The sequence below is a fragment of the Sciurus carolinensis genome, chromosome 17, assembly GCF_902686445.1.
Source record: "Sciurus carolinensis chromosome 17, mSciCar1.2, whole genome shotgun sequence".
NCBI lineage: Eukaryota > Metazoa > Chordata > Mammalia > Rodentia > Sciuridae > Sciurus > Sciurus carolinensis.
The window spans coordinates 21,900,424-21,918,560 of NC_062229.1; the positions used below are offsets into that span (position 1 = coordinate 21,900,424).

Below are 18,137 nucleotides of genomic sequence, written 5' to 3' on the forward strand. Positions count from 1 at the left end.
CCCTGAAATCAGACACCTGGTAGAAACTAACCTCACTGACCCCAAGACAAAAATACCATCTGTAGCTGCCGGGCCGGACCTAATTATAGCCATTCCCCAGGGGACAGAGGCAGCCAGGCTCTGCCTGGTGGAGACGCTGATGTCAGAGTCCAGGGAGCCTTGACACAACCCTAGCCCTGTGGGAGGGGCTCACCCGGCTTCCACACCCCCAAGGAGAAACTGAGGCCCAGTGACTCCCTCCCCTGAAATCACACACACAAAACCGTAGGTTAGGACTAAGTGAGACGTGACAGCTGGGCGCGGTGGCGCACCTGTAATACTAGCAGCTTGGGAGGCTGAGGCGGGAGGATCGAGAGTTCAAAGCCAGCCTCAGCCACTCAGTGAGGCCCTGAGTAACTCAGTGAGATCCTGTCTCTAAATAAAATGTGAAATGCGGCTCAGTGGTTGAGCATCCCTGCGTTCAATCCCCAGTACAAAAAAAGAAAAAAAGAGTAAATGAAATCATAATGTTTCTGATGTACCCAGCACTGAGCCAAGGGCCTGAGGTCCAGAGAGGTGTGGTCTCAGGCCCTAAGTCACACAGAGAGGTTATTTGAGCCAAGCCGGTGGGCTCCCCAACTTTTATCCTCTCCCACTTAATTTGTTAATTGGGTTTATCCCCTCGGCAGTCCCAGAGGCTACCCTGGCATTAATATTTTATCAATAGTTGTATGATTAATGTTTCCTTAATATATTTGATTTTAAATATTTCATTAACAGGTTGAACAGTCATGTGTGATTGATAGCTTTTAAAATAGAGAAACCGACTGGGTGCTGCGGAGCATGCCTGTAATCCCAGCAACTCAGGAGGCTGAGGCAGGAGGATTGCAAATTTGAGGCCAGCCTCAGCAACTTAGACCCTGTCTCATAATATTTTTTTAATTGGGGGGGACAGTTTCCAGGGACTGAACTCAGGGGCACTGGGCCATGGAGCCACACCCCCAGCCCTATTTTGTATTTTATTTAGAGACAGGGTCTCACTGAGTTGCTTAATGTCTTGCTTTTACTGAGGCTGGCTTTGGACTCCAGATTCTCCTGCCTCAGCCTCCCAAGTCACTGGGATTATAGGCATATAAAAATTTTTAAAAGGGAGGTTGTGGGGGCTGTAGCTCAGTGGTAGAGCACTTGCCTAGTGTGAGGGAGGCCCTGGGTTCCATCCCCAACACAGAGGAGGTGGGGGGGGGGAGAGAGAGAGAGAGAGAGAGAGAGGGCGCCAGTCACAGAGTGGTCTCTTTGGCAGCACATAAACTAAAATTGGATTGACGGCCGCAGAGGGGGACGCCTGCCCACCTGAGCTTGGGAAGCCCCGTCTTGCTGGCTAAGCAGCCAAGGCTGAAAGGTGATAGGAAGGCCGACTCTGTCCCGTGTTGGTGTCAATCAAGGAGGAGCCCAAGGGTCTCAGTGCCCTCAGCACATCGCTGCCTGGGTTCCTGCTGTGCGAGCGGCCCTCCCCTGGCAGGCACTGTTCTCTGGCTACCAGGGGCCAGAGAGAGGAGGGAAACAGACACCGCCGTCTCGCTGAGTCGGGGGAGGAGAGACCACCCGCCACAGCCCTGCGGAGGGTTCCGGCAGTGCGAGGAGGCGGAGGTTGAGTCCCACGTGGGTCAGATCTGACCCTTCCCTGCTCCAGAGTCTTCCGTGGCTCCCTGTTGCCCTCAAACTTGATTTCGTGCCTCCCGGAGGCCCCTCCCCGCTCAGCTCCACTCTGCTCTGCTTCCCGCCCCTCCTCACTGCTCTTGCTGGGCTCGCTCTGGCTGTGGCTCTTCTCCACAGCTGGAGCATCGCCCGCTCAGGAGCCTTCCCGGCCAGCCAGGGACGTGCCCGCAGCACATCTTCCTGCCATGAGTACAGTTTCACGTTTCTGGTTGTGATTATTTGATCTGCATTTGCCCTGTGGCCCAGCCTATGAGTCTCTTGAGGGCAGGGCCAGATCTGTCTTGCTTCCAGCTCAGTCCTCAGCACCTAGCACTTAGTAGGTGCTCAACAAATGCCTCCCCTCCACAGTTATCTGTTTTCAGCTCCTTGCACACCCAACCTCTGAGGCTTTGCTCATTCTGTTCCTTCTGCTTGGCACACCCTTCCTGCACTCACTCTGCTTGGCTTCTTTCATGCTTCGGGTTAAATTTAGATGCTATTTCTTCCAAGGAATCCTCCCTGCCTCCCACTCCTGCAGACTGGGGTCACAAGTCTCCTTCTGGTCTCCTTGGCGTCCTGATCTCTCCCCATCACAGCACAGATCACCTTGTGATGTCTCCATCTGGTATGAGTCTGTCTATACCACCAGCCTGTGAGGCCTGTCACACAGTAGGTGATTAATAAATGCTTCTCACTCAAGATGTTTGGACCCTTCCAGACCCACATGATCCAACGGGAGCTGAAGGGAGGCACCAGTTGGGAACAGTGCCAAAGATGAGGTCCAGTGCGGTTGCTCAAGAGCACTTAACAGGTTGGCCTTGGGCTTGGCCTTGAACTTGATTTCCCTGGGCTTCCCTGAGGGTTGAGGCCCAACCCTCACATCAGCACTTTTATGTAGGGACAGGCCACACACATGGGCACACAGGCACGCCCACTTACGCACCACGGCAGAACCATGATGTGTAGTACAACGCCTCCCCCCACACACACACCACATTCTCTCTCTCTCTCTCTCTCTCTCTCCCAGGAACACAGGATCCGCCACTCCTATCTTCCAGAGCCACGTGGGGTCTCCCCCTGGACAGGCCCAAATTGTCTGTTTGTTCTTTCTTGGAAATGGAAAATCATGAGTCACCAGGAAGGCTGGGGAGGGAAGAGCCGGGACTGAGGAGGGGGCAAGAGCCCTACTGGTCACCTGGAAACAGCTGTGGGAAGTGGACTCAGCTGGCCCAGAGGGTCCCCAGGGTTCTTAGAGGACCAGGCTGGAGGCAACAGGCCCTGCTTATTGATTAAAAAAACCAGTGTCCCCAGATGGTCCACAGATGGGAGAACACCAAGCTCAGAGAAGAAAGTGATTCACTCAAGGTCACACAGCATGGACTTGAACCTGGAAGCCCGTCCAGCCTGGCGTGGCTCCTCCTGTACTCCAAAGAAGCCTGAGGTTTCTGGACCCTCTTCCTCTGCCTTCCAGCCGCCACCCAGCAGATGGAAACCCCACCCCATGCCCCAGGGATGTAGCTCACCTCTGCCTTCCTCCTCCTGCTTCTTACCCACCCCCACCCTGCCCCTGAGCACCAGGTTAGAGGAAGCTCCAGCAGCAGCCCCTCCCTCCTTAAGTGGAAGAATCATCCAGGGCTCTGGCTCCCTGGGTGCTCCCCGCCTGCTGCAGGAGAGCAGGGAGGACAAGACAGGCCGTGGAGACCTGCCCTGCCCCAGCACTGGCCGGCCACCCTGGCCTTGCACACATATATCTGAGCACCCTAGGCTCACCTTAGATGCCCAAAGTGGCCACACTAAGCCCCCTGTAGACACCTGCAGACATTCCAGGGCCTGATGAACACCCAGACACCCAACTGGAACACAGCCAGGACAGTCACACCCAGTTCCACACCCAACAGGCACCACGGGAGGAAACTCAGGCAAGTACACCCCGCGGTGGACACCGGGATCCCAGGCATAGGCACCACCCAAACACGTAGGGTCCCTCGGCGGCGGCAGGGTTAACAGGTGGGGTCACACAGCCGGGGGTCACAACTGCTCCTACTCTCTGGCACACACACATGCACGTGTGCACGGGGACCCAGCCCCACCTGGGCACATGGTGTCACACAAACCCACAAGCAATCATGCCACCCCCGCCCAGCCCCAGGTCCGCTTCCTGCAGAAACAGTTCTGTCCTCCCAAGCGCCGCCTCCCCGCAGCGAGCCCCCCGCCCCAGGAGCAGGACCCTCCCCACTCCCGCCAGGCCCCGCGCGCCCAGCCCCCGCCACCTACCGCGGGTGCAGGGAGGTGGGCCAGGAGCGCCGCGACCTCCCGAGCCCGGGTCGTGGGCTCGGGTCCGGCTCGCGGAGGCCGGCGGGCTGGTCCGGGTCGGAATGGAAGCGCTGCTGGATGCGGATGGGGCGCCGCGGCTGCCGCCACAGGTGCTTCGGGGGCCTGGGTGCGCTCGGGCGGCTGCGAGCGCGGCTCAGCCGGCCGCACGCCTCCGCCCCTCCGCAGACCCCCGGGGTCTCCATGCGCCCCGGAGGGACGCGCGGAGGGCAGGGCGCGCGAGCTGTCCCCGCGAGCAGGCGCCCAGGAGCCTGTGTGCCCGGGTCCCGCCAGGGCCAGGGGTGGAGGCGACAGCGAGGAGCTGTCCGCGCCGGAGGTGCTGAGGCGGGAGGAGGTGGAATCAGGGGCCCGAGGTGGGTCAGCGCCGAGAAGCTGCCGCTGGCCAGACCCTACTGACGGGGGACAGGGGAGAAGATCGCGGGGTGAGGGGGTGGCGGTAGGGGCTCGGGGACCTCGGGCACCCAAATCGGTCTGCGTCCCCTCTGAGGATGGATGGAGGGAGAGTAGAGAAGACGGAAACCGTCTTCCTGGAGGCTGCGGAATGAGAGCGGGGACACAGGGGCTCCGGACACCCCCGGCGCCAAGGCGCTGTCCCTTCTCCCGGGGCTCGGGGTGGACCAGACAGCGAGGGCTGCCTGGGACCCACGGTACCGAAACCAGGGACGGAAGACAGAGATCCCGAGCACCCCGGGACAGGTGCCCAGAGAGGAGCCCCGCGGGGTGAGGGTGGCCACGCGAAGGGAAGCAGTCAAGGGTCTGCCCGCGGAGGGAGGTACAGATGGCGGTCTTCCTGCCGAGCTCAGCAAGGAGGCTGCGGCGCCCGGCTTCAGACTGAGTCTCTCCTGAGCCCTGCAGCCCGCGCCCACGCAGGGCAGGGATCCCAGGAGAGCTGGGGAACTGGGGGGCTGAGGCAGGGCCCCGCGGTGCCTGGAGGACACACGGAAGCTGCCTCTGGCTGGGAATTAGGGGACCACCACGGGGGTGGCAGAGAAGGGCAGTGGGTTCCCTGTCACCGACACACAGTGATGCCTCTGCGACCCCCGCCGCTGCCCCCGCCCCTGCGCGCAGCCAGGCGCAGCGGAGCTGGGACTGAGCATCAAGCAGGAAACCCACCTTTCTGTGGTGGCCCAGGCAGGCAGCAGTAGCACTTCTGAGACCCCCATGTTTTTATAGCCACGCCGGCGCTCACACCCTCCGCGGAATCGGAGGGATCCCATTGGCCCCATGACGCCACCCCAGGGCCCTCAGATTGCAGGCCTGCCCCTCCCTCACAGTTCTAGAAACTCAAGCGTCCACCCACCAGGCATCTCAGTCTCAGGGGTAATTTCCTGGGAAGTGGCAGGGAGGAAGGAGAACATTTTCCATCACGGTTAACAGGAGTAGATTTGTGCAAGAGCAGGGCTGGGGGTGGGGTGGGGAGGAAGGAGGTGGGACTTGAGAGTCTCCTGCTCAAAGCCTAGCGGAGAGTCCCTGTGGGCTCTCTTAAGGCAGGAAGGCATTTGGAGCTGCTAGAGATCTGGGAGTCAGGAAGAGCCCCAACATCTTCAGAAGGCTCAGAAGCTTTCAAGAGTGTTATTTCCAGTCAGGTGCTGTGGTGCATGCCTGTAGTCCTAGTGACTCAGGAGGCTAAGGCAGGAGGATCACAAATTGGAGGCTAGCCTCAGCATTTTAACGAGGCTCTTAGCAACTTACTGAGACCCTGTCTCTAAATTAAAACTCAAAGAGGCTGGGGTTGTGGCTCAGAGGTAAAGTGCCCCTGGGCTCAATCCCTGAACCAAAAAAGAGAGAGAGGGGAGAGGCCGTCTCCCCCACCCACGTCTCCATGGGGAAATGGAACATGCCAGGAAGAGGGCGCCAGGGAAACGGAGCCCAAGCCCAGGACCCCCATCTTGCTGTGAGATGCATAACAAGGGTCTCCCCCTCTGTTCCTGGCTGACTCACTGTCTTCTACCTCCCAGAGCTGACAGTGAGAGACAACTGTCCCATGTCACTGGCCAGCTCTGTCACTTCTCCCAGAACCCATTTGTTATTGTGGAAAATGGAGATGAGGACAGCACCAGCGCCTTCTGGCATCGGTGCCAGAATTAAAAGGGAAATCACACACCAAGGACAGAGTCGCGCACACCAGCCCCCCGCATCCCTGCTGGCATCTGCCAATGACTGGGGTGTCTACTTGGTACCTATCTGCCCCTCAACCCCCTTGTCCCTGGCCCACGGCTCCTGCCGGGACCTTACCCAAGCCTCCTCCTGGGTGTCTTGCTGCTTCCACTCCTGGCCCTGACTGTCGGTTCTCTCCCATGGCAGCCACAGGGAATTTAAAAATTCCACCATGACAAATCTCGTGTCCTAGAGGACACCATGATTCCCCATGGTGCCCTGTGAGGTCCTGGGTGGTCGTCCTCTGCCCCTGTCCTGAGCTCCCTGTTCACTCTCCCTGTCCACCATACTGCTCTGCTTTTAGCTTCTCACACAACTGATTTTCTTGAGTCCGAGACTTTGCACATTCTGTTCCTCCAGCTTGGCACACTCTTCCCTGCTTGATGTCTTTTATGCTTCACGCTAAGCTGAGATGCTGCTTCTGCCAACCTGTCTTCCCAATGCTGCCGGGTCTCAAGCCTCCATGGGATCTGAGCAGAGATCACCCGACACTGTCTACACCTAGGATGACTCTGTTCTCACACCAGCCTGTGGGCATCTCCTGTGTCTTTAGAGCCTGGCACATAGTAGGTGCTTACTTAGTAACTGCTTTTTGCATAGGTAAAGAACGGTCCAGGGCTGGGGTTGTGGCTCAGTGGGAGAGCACTCGCCTCGCACGTCTGAGGCACTGGGTTTGAGCCTCAGCACCACATGAAGATAAATAAGTAAAATAAAGGTATTGTGTCCATTTGTAACTAAAAAATATTAAAAAAACAAAAAAGTCCAGTATGTGAGGTGCTCTCCCTTTCCTGGGACTGACCCTCTTGGCCCCCCTCTTCCTCCTCACTTGCCTGGGGACGGGCTGTGGATTTTGTCTGTCCCTTGAGCATCAATGGTGAACACCACACAGGCACTGGGCTTGACCTCTCCGGGAAAACAGTGGCAGCAATGGAGTCCCCGAGAAACGTCTCCAAATGACACCACCACCAGGGGGCCCCTGGGAGCCAAGCCAAAGTCTGCTGACTCCCAGACCTGCTGGGGAGAGAGATGCCACAGGATCTGAGCAAGTTCCTGGTCATGGGATCTCACTAGGACCCAGGGGACTGGGGGGCTCTGAAATGCCCTCACCCTGATACCTGGACGGTCCAGAGAGCTATAGCTCAGTTGTACTTCTACCCCAAGTGAATTTATATCTCTGAGCCTCAGTTTCTGCATCTGTGGAATGGGGACGTGGATCTCAACCTTGGGGGGATGTTTGTTTATTATGTGGTGCTGGGAATGGAACCCAGAGTTTTGCACCTGCTAAGCAAGCACTCTACCACTGAGCTGCACCCCCAGCCCAACCTTGGGGGATACAATAGTTCCTGACCCCCAGTAAGAGTTTCAGAAATAAGCCAAGCACGGTGGCATATGCCAGTAGTCCCAGTGGCTTGGGAGGTTGAGGCAGGAGAATTGCAAGTTCAAGGCCAGCCTCAGCAATCAATTAGTGAGGCCCTAAGCATCTTAGTGAGAACCTGTCTCAAAATAAAAACTAACAACGGTTGGGGATATGGCTCAGTGGTTAAGCACCTCTGGGTTCAATTTCTAGTACCAAAAAGAGAAAGAGAGAGAGAGAGAGAAAGAGAGAGACAGAGAGAGAGAGAGAGAGAGAGAGAGAGAGAGAGAGAGAGAATCCCTTGCTGATTGTCTCACAAGTGCACAATGAAGCCATTGCCCACCATCATCCTCATTTTAAAAATGAGGAGTCCAAGTCTCAGAGGTGAAGTAGTTCAAGGTGCTGTTGGTAACACATGCAATTCTGGATTCTGAGCTTCAGCCTCATTTCTCAAAGGAAGGACTGAATTGGAGAAATTAAACAAGAAAAAGTTTGCAAGCAGACTCGGGGTCAAAGCTGGAGACGTTTTAAAAACTCACAGAATCAGGTCGAACTGATCGGATGTGGGTGTGAGCTCCCCGGTATGATGAACCGGGGTTCGATCTCTCCGTGTGGTCTAAGGCTAGCATGCCTCAAGTTCCCATCTGTAAAACGGAAATGTAAACGGTAACAAGTGGAGCAGAGTGGCCCGTGCCTGTAGTTCCAGCTGCTCAGGAGGCTGAGGCAGGAGGATCACTTGAGCCCAGGAGGAAGGAAGGATCAGTTTCTTTTCTTTTGTACCAGAGATTGAGCCCAGGGATGCTTAACCACTGAGCCACATCCTCAGCCCTTTCTTTGTATTTTATTTAGAGACAGGGTCTCTCCGAGTTGCCTAGCGCCTCTCTAAGAGGCTGCAGCTGGCTTTGAACTTGAGATCCTCCTGCCTCAGCCTCCTGAACCTCTGGGATTACAGGCGTGCACCACCGCGCCCCGGAGGGAAGGATCGTTTTCTCAGGGTGTTGGGGCCACGCACTGCAAGCAACGTGGGGATCTGTCCGCGGTGCTGACCTCAGGATGGTGCATAAAACTGGAACGCGTGGCCTTAAGATAGGGTGGTGGGGACTGGAGGGGACAGACGGGGAAGTAGGAGAAGTGGGGTTCAGAGGGGTGACCCAACCTGCCACGGCTCCGCCCCCGAGTCTCACAAGAGCGTCTGTCTCCACCATCAGACTGAACATTCAGATGGGGAAACCGAGGCTCCAGACCACGCCTGCAGGGCCCGAGGCGGAGGAGCAAAGGCGGAAGAGCGAGGGCAGAGGAGCCCCGGCGGGTTCTCCACTGTGCGCAGGCGCAGCAGTGCGTTTTCCTGCCTGCGGGCCTCTTACTACCTTGTCATGGCGGAAGACACCAAAACTCAGAGAAAATGACCTCTGGCGTGGGGGGGGGGGGCGGGGGGGGGGTCTCATGGCTTGGGGCTGAGGGTCGCTCAACTCTTTGCAAGATCTAGTCCTTCCAGGACCCGGGACACGTGACAGTCCTCCCCTGGGAGCATAAGTGTCCCCACCCTCTCCCAGGGCTCCTGAGCTCACGCAGGAATCCAGTCTCTCAGCCTGAGGGCTCTCCTGGAAGGGCTCCCGCAGCCAGGAGGGCGTGTGACAGGAGAAGCAGGGGAGGGTGCGCGGGGACAGAGGGTCCTCCAGAACAGAGGCCAACTATGACAGCCCCTGACCATTTTCTGTCTGGGGGGATAGTTCCAGAGGGCAGAATCACCTTCACCCACTTTCGCTCATTGACTTATTCAACAGCTGCAAAACGGGAGCTCAAATTATTCCAGAAAGAAAACAAAATATGTAAGGGCCTGGGAGGTGACTGGGGGGTGCTAATGTCCCCAAGGGTCGGTAGAGACTTTTGGGGGGTCCTAGGGCTTGATCCCAGAGGCATCGTGCCACTCAGTCACAGCCCCAGCCCTTTTTATTTTTATCTTGAGATAGGGTCTTGCTAAATTGTCCTGGCTAACTTTGGACTTGCTATCCTCTTGCCTCAAACTCTTGAGTGGCTGGGATTATAGGCGTGTGCCAATGTGTCCAGGTGTTAGGGACCCTTCTGAGGAGGTCCCTTCAAAACGAGACCTGAAAGAGAAGGAACTGGCCAGGAAAGAGCCCACCAGGCAGACTGAACAGCATGTGCAAATGTCCTGAGGCAAGCAGGTGGGTGGATTATGGAACAGTGAGGAGGCCAGAAGGTGAGGAGATGAATTGGGCCAGATCTGACCAGGCAGGCTGCAGGGGCCAGGCAAGAAATTCGTGTTGGATTCTGAGAGAATGAGTTTTTGAGGGATGTAACCTGCTTTGAGAGCAGGGACTGTCAGGGTTGGCAAAGACTGGGGCAGTGTCTATGGGGGACGTGGACCAAAGGCTCATGGGTGCATTTGGTACATTTTTTTTTTCAGTGCTGGGGTTGGGGCCCAGGATTCGTGCGTGTTGTGAAGCGCTCTACCCCAGCCATACCCCAGCCCTGGGATATATTTTGGAGGCTGAGAGATGGACTGAGGCCGTGGGGTGTGAGGGAGGGAGGGTTCAAGGGTAGCTATGGGATTATGATTGACAAGTCATATTCGGAAGCTGGTGCTCAGGGCCCTGGGTGGTCTTTACCTGGCTGGGGAAGCCGGCGGAGGAGGGAGACTTTAAGCCTTGGGTGGCTCCAGTTCGGTTTGAGCGTCGTTGGACTTCCAGGGAGAGCCTGAGGAGGTGACTGGTGTTGGTCTGGGGTTATTAAATCTGGCTGGTGCTGGGGGGAAGCAGGCCCCGTGGGAAGAACGCAACCACACCTGCTAATGGGTCAGGCAGAGGTTTCTTTTTCCTTTTCTCTCTCTCTTTCTTTTATGTGTGGTACTGGGGTTGAACCAGGGGCACCTACCACTGAGCTTCTGATTTTTGAGATAAGGTCTCACTAAGTTACCCAGGCTGGCCTCACACTGGTGATCCTCCTGCCTCAGCTTCCTGAGCAGCTGGGATTACCCTTACCGGTCCCTAAGCCACCCCTAGAACGACACCCACACCCCTCACGTCAGCCTCCGAGGCTGAGTGTGCCCCTGACCCCTGCCCACTGCCGGCTCTCCCCACCACACTGCCTAGGTCATGCTGCTTCAGCTGCACCAGCCCTTCATTGCTCCTTAAGCCTGCCTCAGGGCCTTTACACATGCCGGGCCCCTGCCGGGGATGTCTTTCTCCCAGCACTCCCCAGTGGCTACCTGGCTTCTTCCACTCTTCAGCTCACCTATCACCCCCACCGAGAAGCACACGAGGCCAGGTGCATGCTCGCCTACCCCTGTATGTATCCCTTTTCCTGGTTCACACCCGGCTCTGCCCCTCACTTTATTTAAGGGGAGATCAATATTAGCAGTGCCCAATTCAGACAGTATGCAATCCTAGACCAAATAGCCCCTATGAGGACATTAACAATATTGTCATAATAAAAAGAATGAGTTCAAATATTATCTTCAGTATAACAAACAGATTTGCAATAAGATCTGCAGTTTCTAATGGAGGACAAAGAGGATGCAGAGGGATGTAGGATGTAGCTGTTAATGGGATAAGAAAAGAATATATAGAAGTTCTAGATAATAGAAATAATGAGCGTTAATCAAAAGAAATTGGTTGTTAGCATGCAAAAAGGGAGAAAGAGACTCTGAGGGAACAGGTAAACAACAGGAAAAGAGAGCAAGAAAAGTAAAAAAATAAAAAGTCAAAATTTTTCAATAAGGAGAAAAAAGAAAATCTACACTATGACAGTCATAGAGTAACGAAACCTCCCAGTCTTCAGTAGCCTGATGCATGAGAGGTAGCTGACAATGAGCTTCCAGTCTCCAGCAGGCTTCTCAGGATGGGATTTGCCCCACCTGAAGATGGGAGCTACGGCTTCCAGGATAATCCAAGATGGCCGCTCTGGCTTCCAAATGTGCTGGCAAATGGGGAGCTGCAGCTCGGGGTGTGGACGTGGTGGGCTGGAGGTCCTGGAGGCGGGGTGCAGTCAGTGGATGTGAGGGCCCTGGAGGCAGGGAGTGGTCGGCCAAGCTGAGGGGCTCAGTCAGTCGGGCCAGGGGTCCTACAGGCCTGGCTCTCGTCTCCCCGAGTGTTCTTTACACAAGCCAACGCTGGGACTCAGAGAGGCCAGCAGCCACTCACCCGCAGGAGGCACCTGCAGGATGCCAGCCCCTGACGGCCATCGTGTCCACCCCCGTCTTTTTCTCCTGCCTCAGCTTCCCAGAATGGGCTCGCTGGTTCTCCACGCGGGTGGGCCTCGCCTCCATCTGCCTGGACTGGAGAGCCAGCCTGCCATGGTCCCTTGGGTGGACACTACCTTGCATCCTGGCCTGAGGGGTCGCATTCCTGGACGGGTCCCCAGACTCCCTCGCGAGCCTCCCGGCTTCAGCCAGCTCTGGGTATTTCCAAGGAGGAGGTGCTAGGACTCCTTCCCAGCCGGGCCAGCGCCACCTACGACTTACCTCCGAGGGTAGGAAGGGGAGCGAGGCCCTGCTGCGCCTCACCTGTGCCAGGGAGGAGGTCAGGGCCCTCTGGGGTGCTTCCCTCTGCACCCTGTCCCACCCCGGCGCCCTGGACAGCCAAGGTATCCTGAGTCACAGCGCCATCACCTGCCACCGTGTGGGGATCTGAGGGCCCTGCCCAGGGTCAGCAGGCCCCAGGGCCCGCACAGCCTCCTCCCTAGGCCAGGGCTCAGCAGGCGGGGGTGTCCAGGTCCCCTAGGGGCTCCTGCAGTGCCCAGGGCAGCTCTGCTGGTTTCAGGGCAGCCAGCCCACCACCTGAGACCCCCTCGAACTCACAGGAACTTGCTCTGTGTGGCCTGGGCAGGCCTGGGGCTCCTTCCCTGCCACCCACCCAGCCCTGTGACCTCCCAGGGAATGGGGGAAGGGAGGCCCAAGAGGCCAGGTTCCCCACACCCAGCAGAGTCCCTTGATGGTCTGAGCAGCAGGCTGCAAACAACCCAGGGCAGGTTGGTGGGCAGAGTGACTGGGAGGACATCGCGGGGCGGGTGGACAGGGCAGCTCATGGCCCAGTGGGGGGATGGGGGAAGGAGCTGGCAGGGGAGGGGTGGGGAGGGAGGGGAGGGGCAATGGGCAGCCTTCTGCTCAGCTGGCCATGTTTGACAGGGACAGACCTGGAGAGGGGACCAGAGCGGGGGATGGGAAGAGAGAGGGAGAGGGAACAAGGTCCCTTCAGGGGAGGAGCCAGGAACTTCACCAGCTTCAAAGCAGAGCCCAGGAGATGTGGCCTCAGGAAATCGGGGTGCCACTGGGGTTCCCTGGGGCCCCCAGGAGCCCGCCCACTTCCGCCCTGCCAGGCCCGCGAGCACCTGGGCTGCAGGCCGGGGTTGCCCGGTGAACCCCGCTGGCCCCTCTGAGATCATCAGAGCGTGGCCCTGACTCCTGGGGGCTCTCCCTCCATGTGTGCAGTGAACTTGACCTCATGGCCTCTGGGAGGCTCCATGTCACAACCTGGTAAATCAGCCTGAGGGACGTGGTCAGGGAGTTGCGTGGGGACGTGTCCCAAGCCAAGGCTCATAGCCAAGACCCATCCAGAGCCTCGGCATCCCCTGCCCCCAAGCTGGAGAGGCCAGGCTGGTCCTGGAAGTGTGCAGGCAGCAGGAAGGGTCCCCAGCCAGAGGCTTGCCCCCACTGCACCCTGTTCCCTCCTGGATCATGGGAGGAGGCAAAGCAGACCTCACCTCAGACCCTGAGAATTGGGATTGAGATAGTTCAGAGAAGGAGGGGAAGGGAGCCTGGACTTGCTCTCTGGATGTTTCCAGCACTTTCCTGCCTCCTGACCTTTGCACAGACCATCTAGCCTCCTGGAAAGATCCTCCCCACCCCTGGCCCAGCCCTGCTCCCTGGAGCTGATCATCTTTCCAAAGTCTCCAACAACTAGATTCTGATATTTACAGGCTGGAAATTCCCTCATGGAGCTCCCAACTTTGGGGTGAAACTCATACTCCCTCCCACAGCCCAGTGACCCCCCACAGCTTCTCTCACCCACTCTGACCCTGCTCCCCCCTTGATTTCTGTCAAATACTTCCAAGTTTTCCTACCACAGGGCCTTTGCACACCCTCCCTGGCTTCCCCCAAGGTGGCTCCTTCCACCTTTCAGGTTTCTACTCAGTCATCACCTTCTCAGACAGAGCTCCCCACCCTTCCTGCAAACCCGGGTACACCAGACCCTTCGTGGGAGGTTGAGGGGATCAGCAGCTCCAACCTGTGACCCCATGACCCTCTGACCCTCACTGACATCTGAAATGATCTCATAGGATCCCCTGTTCTTTTTTTGGGGGGTAACTGGGGTTTGAACCCAGGGGTGCTTAACCACTGAGCCACATCCCCAGCCCTCTTATATTTTATTAAGAGGCAGAGTCTCCCTGAGTTGCTTAGGGCCTCCTTAAGTTGCTGAAACTGGCCTCCGACTTATGATCATCCTACCTCAGCCTCCCGAGCCACGATGCCTGGCTATTCCATGGTTCTTGTCCACCTGTCCCTTGAATACACAGGACGCGACAGACACAGTACCCAGCACTGCGCACGGCGTTCGCTAAGCATTTAATGTTCGTCACATGAATCCATGACTCGGTGAAGCCTCCGATGAACTGCTGGGACTTTATTTTTGAGACGGAGGTCTCACTATGTTGCTCAAGCTAGCCTCGAACTCCTGGACTCAAGCGATCCTCCTGCCTCAGCCTCCCAAGCAGCTGTGGCTACAGGTGCCGGCCACCACGCGCAGTGCAGTAGGGGCATTATTTCTTCAAGCGTCCCAGCCCCACCTAAGCCCTGGTCTCTCCTGGCTCCGACAGCCACTCTGGTGGTTGGTTGGCAGAGGATGACCTTTGGCTCGTGTTTTCCTAGAGGCAGAAGCACAGTGGTAATGAGGCCTTGAGGTGGTGGGAGGCCACTGTCCTCCCCGCCCCTGGTGGGGCGGAGCCCCAGCCCAGCCCCCACCTCACCATGGACTCTTCATCCAGTTTATGGAACCTGGATGCGTCTCGGTGACAGGACTTCACGGCCATGACCACGGACCCGATGAGAAGAACAGATACCAACAAACACACGGCCACCACCACGCCTGGGTTTCTGTGTGATGAGGGGACCCCAGGGTCACCTAGAGAAGAAGCTGGAGTCAGCCCTGAGTCCCACCCCCCAGGTCTGAGACACGCCAGAGCCCAGAGCTGGGTTTTTTTGGTGCTAGGTGTGAAACCCAGGGCCCCTCGTGTGCTAGGCAAGTGCTCCCCGGCTGAGCGGCGCCCAACCTTTATTTCGCTATTTTATGATCAAATATATAAAGTATAACCTGTCTCTTTTGCACATAGGCATGGTTGTCTCTCCAGCGCAGAGCTGTGTCCCCAGGTCCTGGTATACGCTGGACCCTTAATTAATGTGCACAGACTGCAGGCTACAGCGTCCTGGGGAGATGCGGTGGGGGAAGGGAGCCCTTCCCAGCACTCGCCGGGTCTGCGCCGCCCCCTTGTGGCCAATCCCAGAACTGCATCGAGGTACCCCGGTTAGCCTCCCGGCAGAGCCCTAATTTCTTCATACTCACTCTGGCCAGCGCTGGGGGAAGTGGCAATCCAGTGCGAGGCCAGGTGTGTGGAACTGCCGTGAGTGGAATGGGTGAACCCTGAACTGGGGGAGCCGGAGCCGGGGTGGGGGTCCGTGCCTGGTGGTGCAGATGTGGGGTCTGTATTTGGATTTGTGGAGCTGGGGCTCGCGTGGCTGGGGGCGCTGGACTCTGCACTCTGACTCAGGGGGCTGGTGGCGGTTACCCCTGTACTTGAGGGGGTTGTGTGGCTGGTGGGGATGGTGACGGTTTCCCCTGTACTTGAGGGGGTTGTGTGGTTGGTGGGGATGGTGACGGTTTCCCCTGTACTTGAGGGGGTTGTGTGGCTGGGGGCGCTGGGATCTATACTCAGGCTCAGGGGGCTGGTGGAGGTGGGTTCTAAACTGGAGTAGCTGCTGGAGCTGGAAGTGGCATCACTCCCTCTGATTTTTGACATCAATGCAAAGGCAACACCTGAGAACAAAGCACACGGGACAGAAGCCTGTGATTAGCATCCAGGTTGTGCTGGGGCTGGGGGTGACTCAGTGGCCGAGCAGGTACTGGGCATGTGCAAGGCCCTGGGTTCCACCCCCAGCTCCCAAAAGAGAGCAAGGAGAGAAACAGGCTGCCCGCAGAGGTCAGGCTTCTGGTGTGAGTCCCACGCCAGGATTCAAGTTCGGTTTCCCAGCCACGCCTCTTGCCTCAGAGCGCTAGAAGCCCTCTAGGTGGAGGGGCAGCGGTCACCCAGGCAGCGTGCCGAGTGACACCTTTAAGCTTTGCGGGACTCCAGCAGGGTCTGGTGGTGGCGTGCGCCCATGACCCCAGCTACTCAGGCGGCCGAGGCAGGGGGATTGCATGTTTGAGGTCAGCCTGGGTTCAATCCCCAGTACCAAGGGACGGGGCACTTTCTGGGACTCAGTTTCCTTTTCTGTAAAATGGAGATCATAGAAAGTCCCTGCCTCGGACACTGGCCCAGGACCGCCGCGGTGGTGCAGTGACTCCGTCGCACAGCCACCTTGGGCTTCAGGGAGGGCCAGCCCTTACCTTCTGCAGGAACCTGCAGGGTCTCCAGGGCTAAACCCAGGGGGTTTGTTTTGATCTTTTTTTTTCCTTTGTGGGGCTGGGGGTGGACCCAGGGCCTCGCGCATGCCAGGCAAGCGCTCTGCCACTGAGCCACATCCCAGCCCTGGAGAGTTGTCATGGGAAGCAGAGTGACCTGGACCTGGGCACAGTCAGTGAATCAAGCCTCTGAAAAGCCCCTGCTTGGCTCCAGTCACTTCCTGGTTCCCACCCTGTCCCAGGCACGGTGCCCAGGGGCCAGGCTGAAGGTGGCTAAACAGTTCAGGGCATCTCCCACAGTGACTTCCTGCTCAGCTCCAGGCGTCTGGGCACCTCAGGTGCTCCTTCACGGGTGGCCTCTGGCCACACCCCAGCTCACTCTGCCTGGGGCAGATCTCTGCTTCCTCCCCGAGTCACCAAAGGCAGCAGAAATGCGGAAATAACACTCGCACTGGCCCTGGGGGTGGGGGTGGATCCGCATACCCCCCCCAGTCCAGCCTCCCAGGCCCCATGGAAATGACAAACGAGTAATAGTCTGACTTCACCCTACAACCTACTTCCCATTAAGGACCTTCTGGGAGTCCAGGAATACGGTCCAGCTTCCCGAGCCACCTCCCACCATCCTCGAAGGAATCCAGACTATGAGAGGTTTCTGCTGAAGCGAAGACGACCCGGGCACCATAGTGAACCCCAAGCCTTGCCAGGACTCTGGAGGAACTGAGGTTTTAAAGTGAGCTGAGAAGAACCAATGGGCTTCAAAGGAAGAGGTGAAGGCACAAGCCCTACTAAGCACTCAGCACACACTAGGTACTCATGAGCTACTGGAAGTTGACCAGAATCTAACAGGGCTGTTTCTAGGCGGTATGCCAGGCATTCTCTGTTCTCAAAGACTCCTAGATCGGAGGCTGGCATGTGCCAAGTCAGCAGGAGTCTAGTCTGGGTTTAGGACTGAGCCTCAGTTTCCTGAGCTATCCAATGGGAATGAACCTGGTACCCTTGGAATGAAACTCTGGTCTGTAATAAACACACCAACCCTGGTGACCTTTGCTCTGGCACTATAGTTTGGGACTGGAACATGTCAGAGGAAGCAATGACGTGGTGGAAGGATGGCTGGGGGAGGGGATGCACAGGACTCTTCTCCCCTCCGAAGAGACTGTTTCATAGGGCAGCAGGAGGGAATTAAGTCAGACACTAAGAAGAACTCCTCCTGGGAGTTATGGATGCTGAATGACCAGGCAGTGAGCTCCTGACCCCAGGCCCTTTCCATGGCCCTGGGGTGGGGACAGGGGTTCTCTTAGCCCCTGTCCCCACCAATCTCCCTTTGGGACAGGGGCAAAGAGAAACAGGTGTGAGACAGAGCTTCACACCAGCTGTCCGGTAGGTTCTGGGCTTGTCCCACAGAGGTGCTGAAGGTGTTCTCACCTGTTTCTGGGAAAAGGTAGGTATCCCCGGGAGGCTGGGAGTGACCTCAGAGGAGGGTCCAGAAATCAGGCCTGGCCCTGGCGGTGTGCCCTGCCCCACGCCGCCCCCCAGGCTTCTGAAGACGAGACTCCCTCTTACCCGCGCTCACCTGTAGAGGCAAACGCAGAGGGATTCCCTGGAGGTTTCCGGAGCAGCGCCAGAGCCAGGAGCGGCAGCAGCAGCAGCTGGGAGCTCGCCATTTCCGCCAGGGGGAGGGCCACAGCAGGCTCCGCCAGGTGTGCGGCCAGGTGTGCGGCCAGGTGCACCTGACGCTGCACGCGCCCCCTGCTGGTGGCCACCAGTACTGTGCAGAGACCAGGCACAGACAGGTGCTGGGACACGCACCTCCGGACTTCCTCTTCTCCAGGGGCGCCATTCCCACCCCAGTCCTCCCCAGAACCCGGCCTGGACTGTGATCCTGAAGCCCTCCAACTCTGCCAGATCCTCATCACAGCCCGCCCTTCTGCTCCCCTCCCTCCCGCAGCCCCTGCCACGTCAACGGCCCCTCCGTGGCTCCCCCAACCCAC

At 57.7% G+C, this 18,137-nt stretch overlaps 1 protein-coding gene across 1 annotated transcript; it reads right to left on the minus strand.

Annotated features, from left to right (window-relative positions):
* Positions 1-14,095: 14,095 nt before the first annotated feature.
* LOC124969588 (putative protein TPRXL) lies at positions 14,096-17,820 on the minus strand. Its single transcript, XM_047532611.1, has 4 exons — positions 17,720-17,820; positions 15,094-15,564; positions 14,501-14,655; positions 14,096-14,398 (listed from the first exon to the last, which is right to left on the minus strand). Exons 1-4 carry the CDS (start codon positions 17,808-17,810, stop codon positions 14,321-14,323), a joined length of 795 nt encoding a protein of 264 aa, XP_047388567.1. The 5' UTR covers positions 17,811-17,820; the 3' UTR covers positions 14,096-14,320.
* Positions 17,821-18,137: the final 317 nt, after the last annotated feature.